This window comes from Halictus rubicundus, chromosome 10 (assembly GCF_050948215.1).
Source record: "Halictus rubicundus isolate RS-2024b chromosome 10, iyHalRubi1_principal, whole genome shotgun sequence".
In the NCBI taxonomy this organism is placed as follows: domain Eukaryota; kingdom Metazoa; phylum Arthropoda; class Insecta; order Hymenoptera; family Halictidae; genus Halictus; species Halictus rubicundus.
The window spans coordinates 2,089,771-2,103,298 of NC_135158.1; the positions used below are offsets into that span (position 1 = coordinate 2,089,771).

Here is a 13,528-nt window from a genome sequence, read left to right on the forward strand (position 1 = left end):
GTCGCTCGGTCCTCGGGTTTTCTTTCGATACGGGAACACGATTGGCCGGTTACCGACCGGGACAGCGAACGCGGACGAATAGCGGCGCTGCGCCGACACACAGTCCGTTCTATCTCTATCTTTTCCTCTTTCTCTTTCTCTAGTTCTGCGTGCATATAAAACAGTGCCCGAGGAAAATAGTAAGAGAGGAATCACGGAAACTCCCTTTACCGGATGCAAGTGTCATTCTCTTATCTTCCAGACAGCATTATCCACGACCTCGACGCTCCCGAGCGTTCAGTGAGTTTTATTAATATTACCAAACGTTCCTTTCAGATGTACGAATCAATTTTACAGCTATTCTTCGCATTCGTGTGTACTTGGACACGTTTCCCGGTTATTCGCATCCGATGCTTTTATTAATAACGATGAGTCAATCGTTGTGGACTTATTATTATTATTATTTTTTTTTTTTATTTTTTTTTTATTAATAATTATTAATAGCTTTGCGTGCTACTGTCCCGTTGCCAGAGTAAAAAGACACTTGTAGCGTAAAGATGTGTACGAAATATTTGTAAACAGTTCGCCACGTACCGGATAATGTTAGGAACACGGACGTTCTCGCGAGAGAGTTAATTGAGTCATCGAGCATTGCACAAAACTAACGCGGCTCATCCGTGTTCGTGTCGATGATGTGCAGAAGATTGCTCATCACAAGAGAACACAGCATAAATCGCGTCGCTCCTTAAAATAGATTGGAAGAGAGATATACATATTGAGATGGGCAGAGACATGCGTGCAATAGGAAATTCGATTTTCAACTATATACATATACATACTCATTTTTCCCTCGAAGTGTTCCTTTTCTCTTTTTCGGTATCGCGTTCGCAAACCAAGAAAAGGAAGAAAAAGGATACGACGATAAATGTGACCGATAGGGGATCGTGTGTATAATGTATATGTAAGTAACATATATTCGATAGTGTTCTTTCGTAGGGCGTAACCCTGGTTTTCCGTAAAACAGGAAGCGTGAATCGCTACCGTATCTTGCGGTCTCTAACATTCCGATAATCCGTGTCCTTTCGGTGTCGATGTGTCGCATAGAAATATGTGATTTCAGCTCTCGCTGACGACCTTGTGGTATGCGAACGCAGACACATGTGAGACACGATGACATCATCCGATGAAAGTGTACATAACTGAACAATGCATCACTTTGGTGTTGTGTTCGGTGACGAATTGACGATAATTAGTCAGCTAGGGAGACAATTCTGAATGGACCATCGAACGAGCACGAAAATTCGTTGAAACGTTTACGGCTTCTCTGAACGAAACGAAAATCTAAAGTCCAATGGAATTCGTCACGGGCGAAAAGCTTGATTTTATTTAGCAATTCTAGTTTAGGAATACGCGCGTACATTGTTTTCTTTTAGCGTAGGATGTAGATAGTACATAGACATGTGGCACGTGTAGAGTTGTAGAGGGCAAACGAATCGATTTACACATTGCACTGTACTGAATCAGCTGTCACCGAGCACAATGCATCTGGCACTTGAGATGCACGTGCATTTATCGCTTCGCTTATCAATGATTTTCGATGTCGCTAATTAGAACGTCTCATTGATTAACGGCTAATTCAGACTGATTATCCCGATTGCTTGACGGTTCGTTCACCGTGCAGAGTAATCAGTGCGTGATCGACAGTACGAGGAAAAAAGAATCGCACGAACGAAAAGTTATCGAGGTTGTACACAATAAACGAGGAAACTGTCGATTAGGGTCCATGAAACCTAATTCAAGGCTGTTAAAAAGTAGTGCAACAGCCGTGGCGGAATCTAGTTTAAGGTGTCACCCTGGTCTTTTTCTCCTCTGACAGCTGTGATTCTTGATTTCGATCGATCCATTATCCTGTTCGCATGGACGTATCGATTTGTTTATATTCTATCTCAACGTTTATCCAACTAATTGGTTACTATAACTGCTAGAATAGAAATTTTTCAAGATATATTCACATGACATCACCGAAGGAATAATTCGTTGTATAATAATAGAAATAAACGATACAAGAGAGCAAGTTTTAATTACAGCATCGATAAAAAATACTGAAAATCTAAAAGTGTGTGTTTCTTTAATCTGTTCCGTAGCCCAATTAACGATTTTTAATTATACGTTATATAGTTTCCACGATGCTCAAATTAGTTGGTTTATTTAGCGAAAAAGTTATCGATCATGGACGTGCTCAGGGAGACAAAGGATTGTTATCAATAAAAAAAATGCCGAGTTATCGGGTATAGCTCTCGTGTCCTCATGTAAAGTTACAACGACCTTTACCAGAGGACAATGACCTGACTATACAATAACATTACACTGTCACGATTAGGAATTTCGTGTCATCGTGTGATCCTTCTTGTAACTAATTACTACCGCGACTACTCCGCCCGTAAGGATGCTGTCTGCACGAAGAATGTTACCGACCGAGCAGTTATATAAACATAACCTATATATCAAAACAACGCACAGACAAGGGCAAAGGGTAACAGTTCCAAGTAATCAACTGTCAAGTGTTATCAGGATATTTAACAATTATATCCTTCTACCGCAAGTTCAATTCTTATTCTCGACTGTCATTGTTTTATCCTAGTGTAATACACGCGTCTCAAACATTCGGGACAATTGAATCGTACAATGTCAAATATATCATTCTTGTCAGTAACATTTAGAATTTACCAATGAAGGTCAATTGGTAATTTCGACTGTCTGCTGTTTGAATAATGACAAAATAATCGAAACTATAAAGATAATGTAAAACTGATGTTCTGTATTGGTCGACAGGTAGGTGTTTAGGTATTTGAATGGTTTTTTGAAGTGAAATTTCTTTGAAATTCAAGTGAAATATGGCTTCCCCGTATGCGTCGCAACCACCCCCGCCGTATTCGCCGATGCAACCGATTGCAACTGCACCGGCGCCTGGCGGATTCCCGATGCCTCAACCAGGTATGCCGATGCAGCCACCCAGTATGCCGATGCAGCCACCCGGTATGCCGATACAGCAGCCTGGTATGCCGATGGTACCACCAGGTAAAACATTCATGCAAATTAGATTTCATTAACCTTTCAATGTACGGGATTGGACCTGTGTGATACACGAATTGAAATTGTACGGTTTTCATTTTCTTCAAATTATCTTGAATTTCATTGCTCGACGAATTCTTGCTTTAACAACAGTTTTATGCAATATACGTTAGGAGAATGTTATCTAAAGCACCACGTTTATCGTTTCGAATCACCGTCTCGTAGTTACAGCACGCAATAAAAATCATGTTTACGCCGCGCTTATCGCCTCGTATCAGATTTCGTTTGGATCGTATTTTTAAACAATCGCATCCTTGCCGACTAGACACTGTTTGCGCGCGTCGGACGTGTTAATTACTTAATTTGTTTAAAACAAAAAGGTAACCGCGCGACAAGAGACATAAGGCCGACCTACCCTCGATTCGATCCTTTATACTTTACTCGATGGCCGATGAACCGATTATTACCTGTTCAGTGAACAAGTGGAGGGAAGGGATAACGATACGAACCAATTTATCTCGCGGCGAACAACATTATAAAACAGTCTTTATGCGTATTAATAGATCCGAAGCTTCGAAATTGACATTCTCTCGACCACAAGAACAGCAAATCAAAATCGATTAAAAAGAGAAATAGACGTAGTTGCGCTAATCGAATTATACTGCGATTTAGTTGTGCGGGTATTATCAATTTATGAATGACATTGTATTTGTCACTGATAATTAGACTGCAGATTTTTAGGCAAAATAAAAATTGTCTGCAGTAATTGGAAGAGATGATGGTAGCCAGATACACATTTAATTCTTTCTCGAATAATTTTAATACGTCGACAATAGTAGTCTACTGATAATAATGTTTTGTCTTTGAAATCTTTACATGGCTTCTTCCTCCTCTTATCACCTGGAAAATTGGTTATCTTCCGATTCATTTGCATTGTATTTTGTATTAGGTGTATAAATTCATTTATAGCCCTCACAATGAATCATTGTATTAGATTGAAATTTGTTAGTAATTTTATCAGTTGTAAAATGAAGGAAATGTTTAGAAAATAATGGGAATTATTCCCAAGATTTCAACGTATCTTGCTTGTTTGTAAGCGAAGTGATTTGTACACCTACTAATTGCAATTTAATTGACGGAATTACAAATGAACACGCTGTAATTGGATTACCCTGAAATTATAATCCTTTGAGTAAATCAACTGTAATCCTAAATAGCAACTGTACATAGAAACAGGTAGCTACCGCAATAAATGCTCGAGTTGGCTGAAATGAGGGTTAGTAGGCTAAACGTTCCCGAATATTGGTGGATGTTCCGTACAGTTACCTCAAGTCCGTTTATCAGTCGACTGGCATTATCGAGGGTCCGCAGTTCAAGAGAAAAGAGGCCGTAAACGAGCTACGATACAGTCTCGCTGTTTGCCAAGTGACGATCAGTAAGTAGATAATAGTCGTCTTCGTTGATGGAAGCGTCACGTATGCGGGATAAGTGACATCCAGTTTCGTGTTCCCGTTGGCTCAGCTCGCCCTCTTATCGGCAGTAAATACATCCGCGCCATTCCGTGCGAACGGTGGGCCCCTTTAACCGAGGGCGCGCAGTCTTCTTTCCTTGGGGATTTTAGTGCAAGGAACAATTAGCATTAACCGATCGGCTAATTTATTTACCTTTCTCTGTGATCTCGATCCCACCGTGTCGATCACCGTGCCACGTGAACTTCTCGATCCATGGACCAATGAAAACGGATCGAATTCTTCTTCAACGATGCAGAATCGTCGTTGACATCGCGGTCGGGCTCGAAATTTTTTGGAACGTGGGAACTCCACCGGAAGAAATAAACTGAAGGGATGATTCGACTCTCCAGATGATGAACAGGACCAAATTAAAAAGAATCGACCCGCTGCACGAGGAGATGTGCGATTAGAGTGACCATTCAAATGTTTGAGGAGAAACAATTGTATGTTTTTCACAACCGAGTGCACACCTCTCGCGTTAGGAAATAAATGGTGAACCTATCGCAGCCCGTGAATTATGTCCCCAGATAGAGTCTGCCGCTGCATATAACGTGGTCAGGGTCAGAGTTGTTGGACGATTGTCCGGTAATGTTACGTTATTGTCCTGATAAATGAACCCTCCTATACGGAGGTAGATTCTCTTCAGACTTTCTTCTGTAGTTCAATTCCCTCTTGGATCGCTAGAAATCCCATTTCACCGAGGAGAGCAGTGTTGCGTGGATTATAAGCCATGGAACTCTACTTAAAAATAAATAGAAACTCTCTGATAGAATCGCGAATGTGATTAGTATAGTTCACTTTTAACCGATTGCACTTTAGAGGACAACTGAACCGCCCACCGTTAGCGTCGTCTAGTAACGTGGGGCTTAATTGCTCGCGGTGCAAAAGGTTAAATTTGCATGTTGCGTTTACACCTCGTTATCACATAATTTTTTACGTAATATCCTCGGTTGTTTTAAGGCACCGCGCGTCGTAGAAGGTCTAGGCGTTCTAGAGATCGCGTTAATTTCGAGAGAACGTTGGTATAACGGCGGACAGAGATCGAGGGGACGAGACCGGTTGCACGTTGAGGTGATTCATGGTTAATCAACGGTGTACGAAGATTAAATAATATCCCGGCCAATCTGCGAAACGACGCTGCGCGACGCGGTCAGCCGGACGTGCGTCGGCGGATTCGCAATTCGCTGCTGTCGAAGGGCTGCAATCATGTTGCACGACACGACAAACCTTCGTTTTTGCAAACGCACTGTCCACCGCGTATCGTACGTTTGCCACCGTGCTCGCGGCAATTAAAAATTACGCTTCGATCAGAACAACGGTTTCTTCGATCGAATCGGTAATTTTTGCGAGTCGCACATCTAAATTCGTCGGCGTAGATAAGATAATATTTTTATTCGTTCGCCTCGAACGTCGTCGGAGTGTATCTCGTGTGCGAATAATTGTAATTGAACGAACAGCGAATCGCTAATCGGAGGAAAGGTATTTATGTTCCGAAGATACCGCTCTTTTATCGATATCGGGTTTGCGATTGTTTTGATCGGCTAGTTGAACAGATAATCGAGTTCTCGTAGAAGAAAATAAATAATTTTCCATGAATCGTTGCGGCGTATGCACGGTACAGGCGTAACGCAAGAGGAAACGCGAGGACAGCGTGGGTTGCTCTAAATAGTACTCCCTACTGAACAGTTGGAAAATCTTCATCGCGTGGAGAAGTATTTATTGTTTTCTTTATCTACGAAGATAACGTCGTGAAGCGGAGCAGCCCGAGGAAGTAAATGTGTCCCAGGAAAAGTACACGAGTTTTATCGTTTTGCCGAGTCGGAGAATCGCTCGAAAAACAACTGTTTCTTAGTTTAGTGCATCGAGCGCTGTCGATACCAAAGGACACAATCCCGGCGATGCTAATAACTTCGCGAAATACTCGGCAATGCGACACACGCTCGAAAAAAATTTGATACAATATCGCCGATTAATTACAGACGGTCTCGTTAACGAATGAAATTCATAGTAAAATATATTACCTATGAGAAATTTAAGTACAAGAAGTTTGAAACCTCGTGATCGAGTATCGTTGAACGCGAACAGTTTTTTCACAGAAAGATCGCGTCGAAAATAACGAGAAGTCAAGAGTGAAATGATTTGTGCGTGATGGAGTCCGAATATTACGAGACTTCCTGGAAAGTAAAGGTGCAACAAGTACGGAGGCGGCTCCGCACTCTGTTTCGGAACACGCTGGACAGGTACCGCTCGAAACGGAAGAAAGGCTACACAAGGTTCCTCACGGATGAGGAAAAGAGGTGCCACGATAAGCTCCTTATACCCGAAATTTCGTCGATTTCCGATTTTCTCAATTGAAAACAAAACTTTGATCATCTTTACCACACCCTTGCATTCTACATTTTAATCCTTAATTCTCTTATTGAAACATACTTAACCCTTTGCATTGTTAAACATTTTGATAGCGCTCATTCACCGGAATTGTCTTTTTGATGAAAACTGCTCGACTAAGAAGATCATTTGTGTTGAGGAACCACTGTAAATTTGATTTCAGGTGGTTGGTTGCCACCGAATACGAACTGTCCACCCGGCTTGGAATACCTTATGGCCCTTGACCATCTTTTCGTCCACCAAAAAGTCGAGCTGTTGGAAGGTTAGTTGCTCGTGCGTGCCGCTAACGTTATCATCAATTTTCGCCTTCGTGTCGTTCATTCGAATCGAGTGTAACGGGGTCGCAAATGGATCGTTAGAGCACAGTAGCCGGCCGTCCATTAAACCTATAGTACGCAATTCGAAATAGCTTAGCGAGTTAAAAGAGCTTGCCTATCGATCCAAAGATCTAGGGTCTGAAACGCTAGTCGTTTCTCCACCTGTAGATCGTTTCGATTGTCAACATAGCTCTGCTACACATTCCGTAGACCGTTTCCATTTGGTCGAATTATTTCTCGAAAATAGTGCACTGTTTCGAAATAATATTGTCTAAGAAATGTTGACTTTGTTTTGCTCGAGACCCTTGATTCTTAAAATAGAAAAATAACGGTACGATAAAGTCATCGCGCTCTAATTGAAATGCACTGTTGTGTCCGAGAGGGTCTACAGAATCGTTCTGCACAAGTATCGGTTCGCATAGCTTCGACAGTTCAAGCGGGAAAAATTCTCGAAGCTGGCAAACGTGAAATTGACGTTGGAAAAGTATAGTTTTCGGTAGTGCGGGGGCAATGGAAATTGATCGAGCTTCCGTTTATTCGAAAAACAGCATTCGTCGGGTTCGAGACGAAAAACAAGTACAGCGTGGTGAACATCAGGGGCGAGCCGGTGTACTACGTTGCCGAGGAATCCGGGATATGTGCACGTTTATGTTTGGGCACGCATCGGAGCTGCGAATTTCAAGTGATCGACAGTGCCAGAAGGGAAGTCCTTCGAATGGTCCGACCCTACAGGTGTGACAGCTGTTGCTGTCCTTGCTGTTTGCAGGTATATGCATCATCTTTTTGCTCCGTCCGAAGAAACAAAGCCGGGTCCTTGACGCGAACCGATCGTGCCGGAAATGCTAACTACCGACACCAATAAATTCGTGCGTCGAAGTTAACGCCTTAATTGCCGCAATTTATCATCGGCTTTTATCACGGTAACAAAAGCTCTACCCGTTGTAACTAGCTCGCAGACATTTCGAATTTCAAGCTCTAATTCACTCATGCAAAATTACAGTTTACCGTTGCTTCTAATTGTAGAAGATAAGGACCCTTATTTCTTTTTAACGATCCGGTTTTCTCCGATGCTCGTTTTGAAACTGTGAATTTCTGCCTACATCATCTTGAGAAACGTGTGCGTCAGCTTTTCGTGAGTCACTGCATATCCTGCTCGATGCACGAATTTATCGGTTTAGTGGGATACATTCTTACATATCTTTCTATGAAGTATTGAAAGTTGAAAATATACGTTTAAATGTTATAAAAAAATTTATACTCGTACATATTTGGGAGGGTCTGTGGCACTCTTCGGAATCGTTCTACCTAAGAATCAATTATGTAGCTTTGACGGTTGAAGCAGAACAAATTTCGAAAATTGTCAATTGCTGTTTTCCGATTCTTCATAATTATCGAAAATGGCTAATACATTTGATTTCTTTGATGGGTTATCGATTAATCTACAGTAACGAGCAAAACTGAGTCTACACTATTTGAAGCAACATAACTTTTTAAAAATTAGATCAAATGACTTGAATGTTATTGAGAAGTTGGAAGGATTAGTTTATTAGACGAGGTGTAACAAATTTTTGAAAAAAGTTTGAATTGGTCGGAATCGCAAAAGAAATAGAAAAAGTTGCTTTTTTTAGCTTTTTTATCTGAGCCTGTATTGAAAATTTAAAAAATGTGTTTGATTCGCTTGAATAGATTATATCCATGCTGAAAATTTCACCGATATTGGTTAATTCGTTTACGAGTTATAAACGCTTAAAAGTGGAAAAATTGCCATTTTTCACGATTTTCGACTTAAAATCGCACTTTTAATCGTTTAAAATCGCACTTTTAATTTATTCGAGCGTATCAAATACATTCTTTAAATTTTCAATACAGGCTCGGATAAAAAAGTTGAAAAAACTAACTTTTACTATTTCTTTTGCGATTCCGACCAATTCAAAATGTTTTCAAAAATTTTTTACACCTCGTCTAATAAACTAATCCTTCTAACTTCTCAATAACATTCAAGTCAGTTGATCTAATTTTTAAAAAGTTATGTTGCTTCAAATAGTGTAGACTCAGTTTTGCTCGTTACTGTATATCAGAATTTGTTCAAGATACGACACTTGAAAAATTCGATTTTGACCACGAGAAATGGGTTTCCAGTCCACTGTGCATAGGTACGGTCGATCGGTTCACGAAGGACGCTTGGGTACCGTAATTGCCCCCTTATTTATGGCGACCAACGAATATTGCTCTCGCAAAACGCCTCCCGTTAGCGGCTTTGTCGAACATGCGGCGCGCATATGACGCGCGCGAACTTGGTTGCACACGTGCGCACCATCTGCGACGATCACCTTCGACGAAAATGTTAGTCGTCCCATCGGAAAGCCCGGTCACGATCGCTTATTCTTTGAACAGCACCGACCTGGTCACCGGCCACGATTACTTGCGGCCGTATTGTTCGAAACACGTCCAGCCCAGAAACTCGTCTATTTGGACAGTCTGCCTGCCTATTTTCGATTGTTTTCGTGAAATGATAGTGATTTGTTTGTTTAGGAACTGGAGGTCTATTCCGGTGACACATTTTTGGGCTCGGTGTCGCAAGATTGGAGTTTCTGGCGGCCATCGTTTTCGATTCGCAACGCGTCCGGGGACACCGTATTGACCATCAAAGGGCCGTGGTTTCGATGTTTCGTAGAAGTAACGTACAAGGTAATTTGCAAGCAACTTGGGAAACTCTGTTCCCATGGAAGGGATATTGAATGGTTTAACCATCGGTGACCCGCCCTATGTAATTACTTAATCCTCCATGAACACAGTGGTCGTTTATGTCTACAAGAAATTTTCACCTTTGAATCCTTCTAAAGGGAAAGAATGGGAGACTCTTATTCTTAAAGTAGAGTAATATTAAAGTAGAGATTCGAATATGTATCCTAGAATTTTTTCAAACTTTTTAAAAGCCGAAAACAGTAAAAAAGGCTCGTGACATAAACGACCCAATGTGCCTATGGAAAATGCGAAAAATAAGTGTGTCCAACACGAAACGAAACAACGAAATTTGTCTGTAGGTGAAGTCTGCCGATGGCCAACACACGGTTGGTGTCATAAAAAAAGAATGGAGCGGATTCGGCAGGGAATTTTTCACGGATGCCGACAATTTCGGCATCTCTTTCCCCATTGATTTGGATGTGAAGATTAAGGCCGTTTTACTTGGAGCTTGCCTGCTAATTGTAAGCTTCCTTTCATCGTTTCGTCTTTGGTAATCGATTTGTTGATTGGGTACTAATGCAGTTGTGTTTCAGGACTTCATGTACTTTGAGCATTCTCAACAAACGTAATCTGTAGAACGTTATGCGCTGGACAATGCGGGACGTTTGCTGTCAATGTACATACATATTCGAATGCAAAACGCATTGTGCTTTTCGATTCGCTATACTCGTCGACGTCTGCCATTTTATAGTTTCTCATAAGACGTAATACCTTTGTATGTTTGTGAGTAATTTTTTGAGTTCTCCAATGCTGGACAGTTCAAGGAACACTACTATATTAATTGTTAATGATCCCTGTAAAACTTTTAACTACAGGGAATCGCGCTCGAACGTGTATTTGAATCTGATAAATTATTTTTATAAGCGTTTAGAAAGAATCGTTCGTGGAACGATTTCTTATCAATCTGATGTGTAATCGTTGTTGATTATTATTCGGTGTGTTTGCATTTAATTGTCAGAATATGATTTCAGTAGAGGATACGATATACAGATGTATATGTATATTGCGCTGCGCGCCAACATTTAAACTGCATATTGCACAACAATTTCTATTTATGCGTACCGAAACGGGTTATTTTGTAATACTTCGCACAGAGACTGACGGGCCTCCAGTTTCAAGAAAGTATGAAGCAGATTTATACAACAAATTTGGCTATGCGTTGTAACTGAATGTAACTAAATACTTTAAACGCGACCTCTATAGTGATCGTATACATATTAGTTACTTTATATTATATTTACAAATTGCAAAAACACTTTACAACATTTTTATGAAGTCTTATAAATTATATTCGGAATTAAAGTGACAGTTGTTTTCATTGCTGTATCGGTAAGCCGTTGCAACGCATCAAGGTGGGGGTTAGTTAATATAGACCGTGTCTGCGATAGAACATTAACTTTATTTTCTCTTGTATATGCTGTTACATGAAATAAGTGCATCACAATTTATTTTAAATCCGGCCGGAGAAACTTAACGTGAAACACCCTTCAACACTTCCCGTGGACAAAAGTAACAACCCTACCGTAAAACGTTTATTCTTACAACACCGACACTATACATATACATACATATAATCTCATTTTGTCAACAGATCCTGGTCGTGTAAGGTACAGCCTGTACAAAATATAAGTACATCCATATTTATAAAAGTACAACGTTCAGCCGCCATCGGAAGACGGTAGAAATAATGTTTCATTTAAAACGTCGGAGCAAGCAAGGCTTTCGATAGCGGTATTACAATTTCGGAGAAATTAAACATAGAAATTCAGTTATCCGATCGATTTCGATCATGTATCTAATCCAGATAGCGCCCTGGATTGCCCACGTGGGCCAACAACGTCGGCGAAACTGCTCTCGAGGGTCAGGATGGTGGGCCGCGAGGCAATCCGTTGCCAAGACTGATCTAGCTAGCACCAAATTTCGACCTTGTTCGAACTGATTCGTCAATCGATACGAGCCGGGATCATCGTAACCTATAGAAATTCTGAAATTTTGAACAACCGCACGACGATCCCGCCGAGAAAGAAGTTCTTTGAAAAACTTGCCCGCGCGGAAGATATTGGAAACCAGTCTGTTGGGAGCATTAGATCCTTAATTCTACGAATATATCAATACCGTACATCGAGTTCAATTATTAGGTCACAGATAAAGCGTATAGCTCGGATTCTATCTCGATCTTTGCGGCGCCACGCGAAACAATCCACGATTTTCTTTTGTTAACGTCTCTCGTCTCTATCTCCAGGAATTGGCGAGCATTCTCGCGCGACAGTAACGAGGGAGAATCGTGAACTGGTGGCTTATACGAAACGTCTAGAACAAGTTCTGCAAAATAAAATCGATTGTGGCATAGCTCGGCGTTCTTCTCGTACTAATCAGGTACTCCGTCCAAACGTACTTCTAATCGTCGAAGTATACGCTTTAACTCTAACAAATTCTACGGCTACCTTTCAAGGAATGACTCACGATTATCGTCGACACACACGTCGATTGGCTATCTTTCAAGATAAAAACGGAGCGCGGGACGAGTCGTGTGTATGTCGCGAAATGAGCGGCAAGGCTTTCACTTAATTTAGCACTTCGAGAATCAGCGAAGACGTCTTTCTCATGAATTCTCGAACACGAACTTTCAAAAATTTGTGACGGGCAGTCGCGTTCGCTTCCGTCCCTATGGAACGGATCTCATAGCAGTCGTGGGCAAACTTGCCGAGTTTACCGAATTCATTCGAGTAACAGTAAACATTCTTAGAAGATAACGTCGTTCGTCGCACCGAAGATAGTGCTCGGTCGAGTCGTAAACAAATTCCGGCATTGGACATCGAGAATTCGGTAAATCAATTCGAAGGAGACGTGGACGGGATTCATTTCTGACTCGACTGAGAACAGTTGGAAGCATAAATTGCGAGCAAATAATGGTCCGGCGAGTCTTATCCGAATAAGATTACAGAAGCCCTTAAGTAACAGCGGCAAGCGTCCGCAAAGAACTTAACGAACATTCATTTTGGGACGTTGAGAAGAAATACAGATATGTCGTGTGCAAATATCAATGCACTCTCTACGCAAAATCCAGGCCAGGCACGAGCACCGAGCGCTCTTCGTTTCTGGAAGCGACGTCTCGGTGTCAAGTGGGCGTGGCCTCGTTGCCCACGACGGAGCGCCAGGCCGCTCGTACCTAACCAGACTCCGATCTAGATTCTAGAGTGTCTGTTTACTTGCTATAATTATATTGTAGTTTGTTTGATCGGTCTCGAGTTCACCCACCGGTTAGGTACTAATGGAATGTACCAGCGAATTTCGAGTCCACTTGGATCGGATTAAGATACTATCGTGGATCGAACGCCTCGGAGTAAATTGCGTTGAAGGCTGCCAACCGTCTCGTTTTTATTTTATTATGTTTCGAGCGAGAAATACGGCTAATTTTCGCGCAAGCGGAAGGATCGTGAAATATTCGTAAACGTGTCGAGTCGTCGTTGCAAACAAGTTGCATGGATCGGTTCTGGCAGCACGCATAGCGCAATA

The 13,528-nt window shown here is 41.5% G+C and overlaps 1 protein-coding gene across 5 annotated transcripts; it reads left to right on the forward strand.

The window, feature by feature from the left end:
- Nucleotides 1-134: 134 nt before the first annotated feature.
- LOC143357999 (phospholipid scramblase 2) lies at nucleotides 135-12,979 on the forward strand. Of its 5 annotated transcripts, none has more exons than XM_076794795.1 (7): nucleotides 135-279; nucleotides 2,868-3,057; nucleotides 7,114-7,212; nucleotides 7,816-8,033; nucleotides 9,800-9,955; nucleotides 10,312-10,473; nucleotides 10,546-12,979. In XM_076794795.1, the coding sequence occupies exons 2-7, from the start codon at nucleotides 2,874-2,876 to the stop codon at nucleotides 10,579-10,581; spliced, it is 855 nt and encodes a 284-aa protein (XP_076650910.1). In that variant the 5' UTR covers nucleotides 135-279; nucleotides 2,868-2,873; the 3' UTR covers nucleotides 10,582-12,979. The 5 variants fall into 5 exon arrangements, with proteins under 5 accessions (XP_076650910.1, XP_076650911.1, XP_076650912.1 ...); XM_076794796.1 differs by lacking the exon at nucleotides 135-279 and adding an exon at nucleotides 2,461-2,512; XM_076794797.1 differs by lacking the exon at nucleotides 135-279 and adding an exon at nucleotides 2,493-2,525.
- The last annotated feature ends 549 nt before the right edge of the window (nucleotides 12,980-13,528 follow it).

Excerpts from the sequence above, each read along its gene's own strand:
- LOC143357999 (XM_076794795.1), top strand. The coding sequence starts at position 2,874 with ATGGCTTCCCCGTATGCGTCGCAACCACCCCCGCCGTATTCGCCGATG. Across the intron at positions 3,058-7,113 it reads TATGCCGATGGTACCACCAG|GTGGTTGGTTGCCACCGAAT; the intron begins GTAAAACATTCA and ends ATTTGATTTCAG. Across the intron at positions 9,956-10,311 it reads TCGTAGAAGTAACGTACAAG|GTGAAGTCTGCCGATGGCCA; the intron begins GTAATTTGCAAG and ends ATTTGTCTGTAG.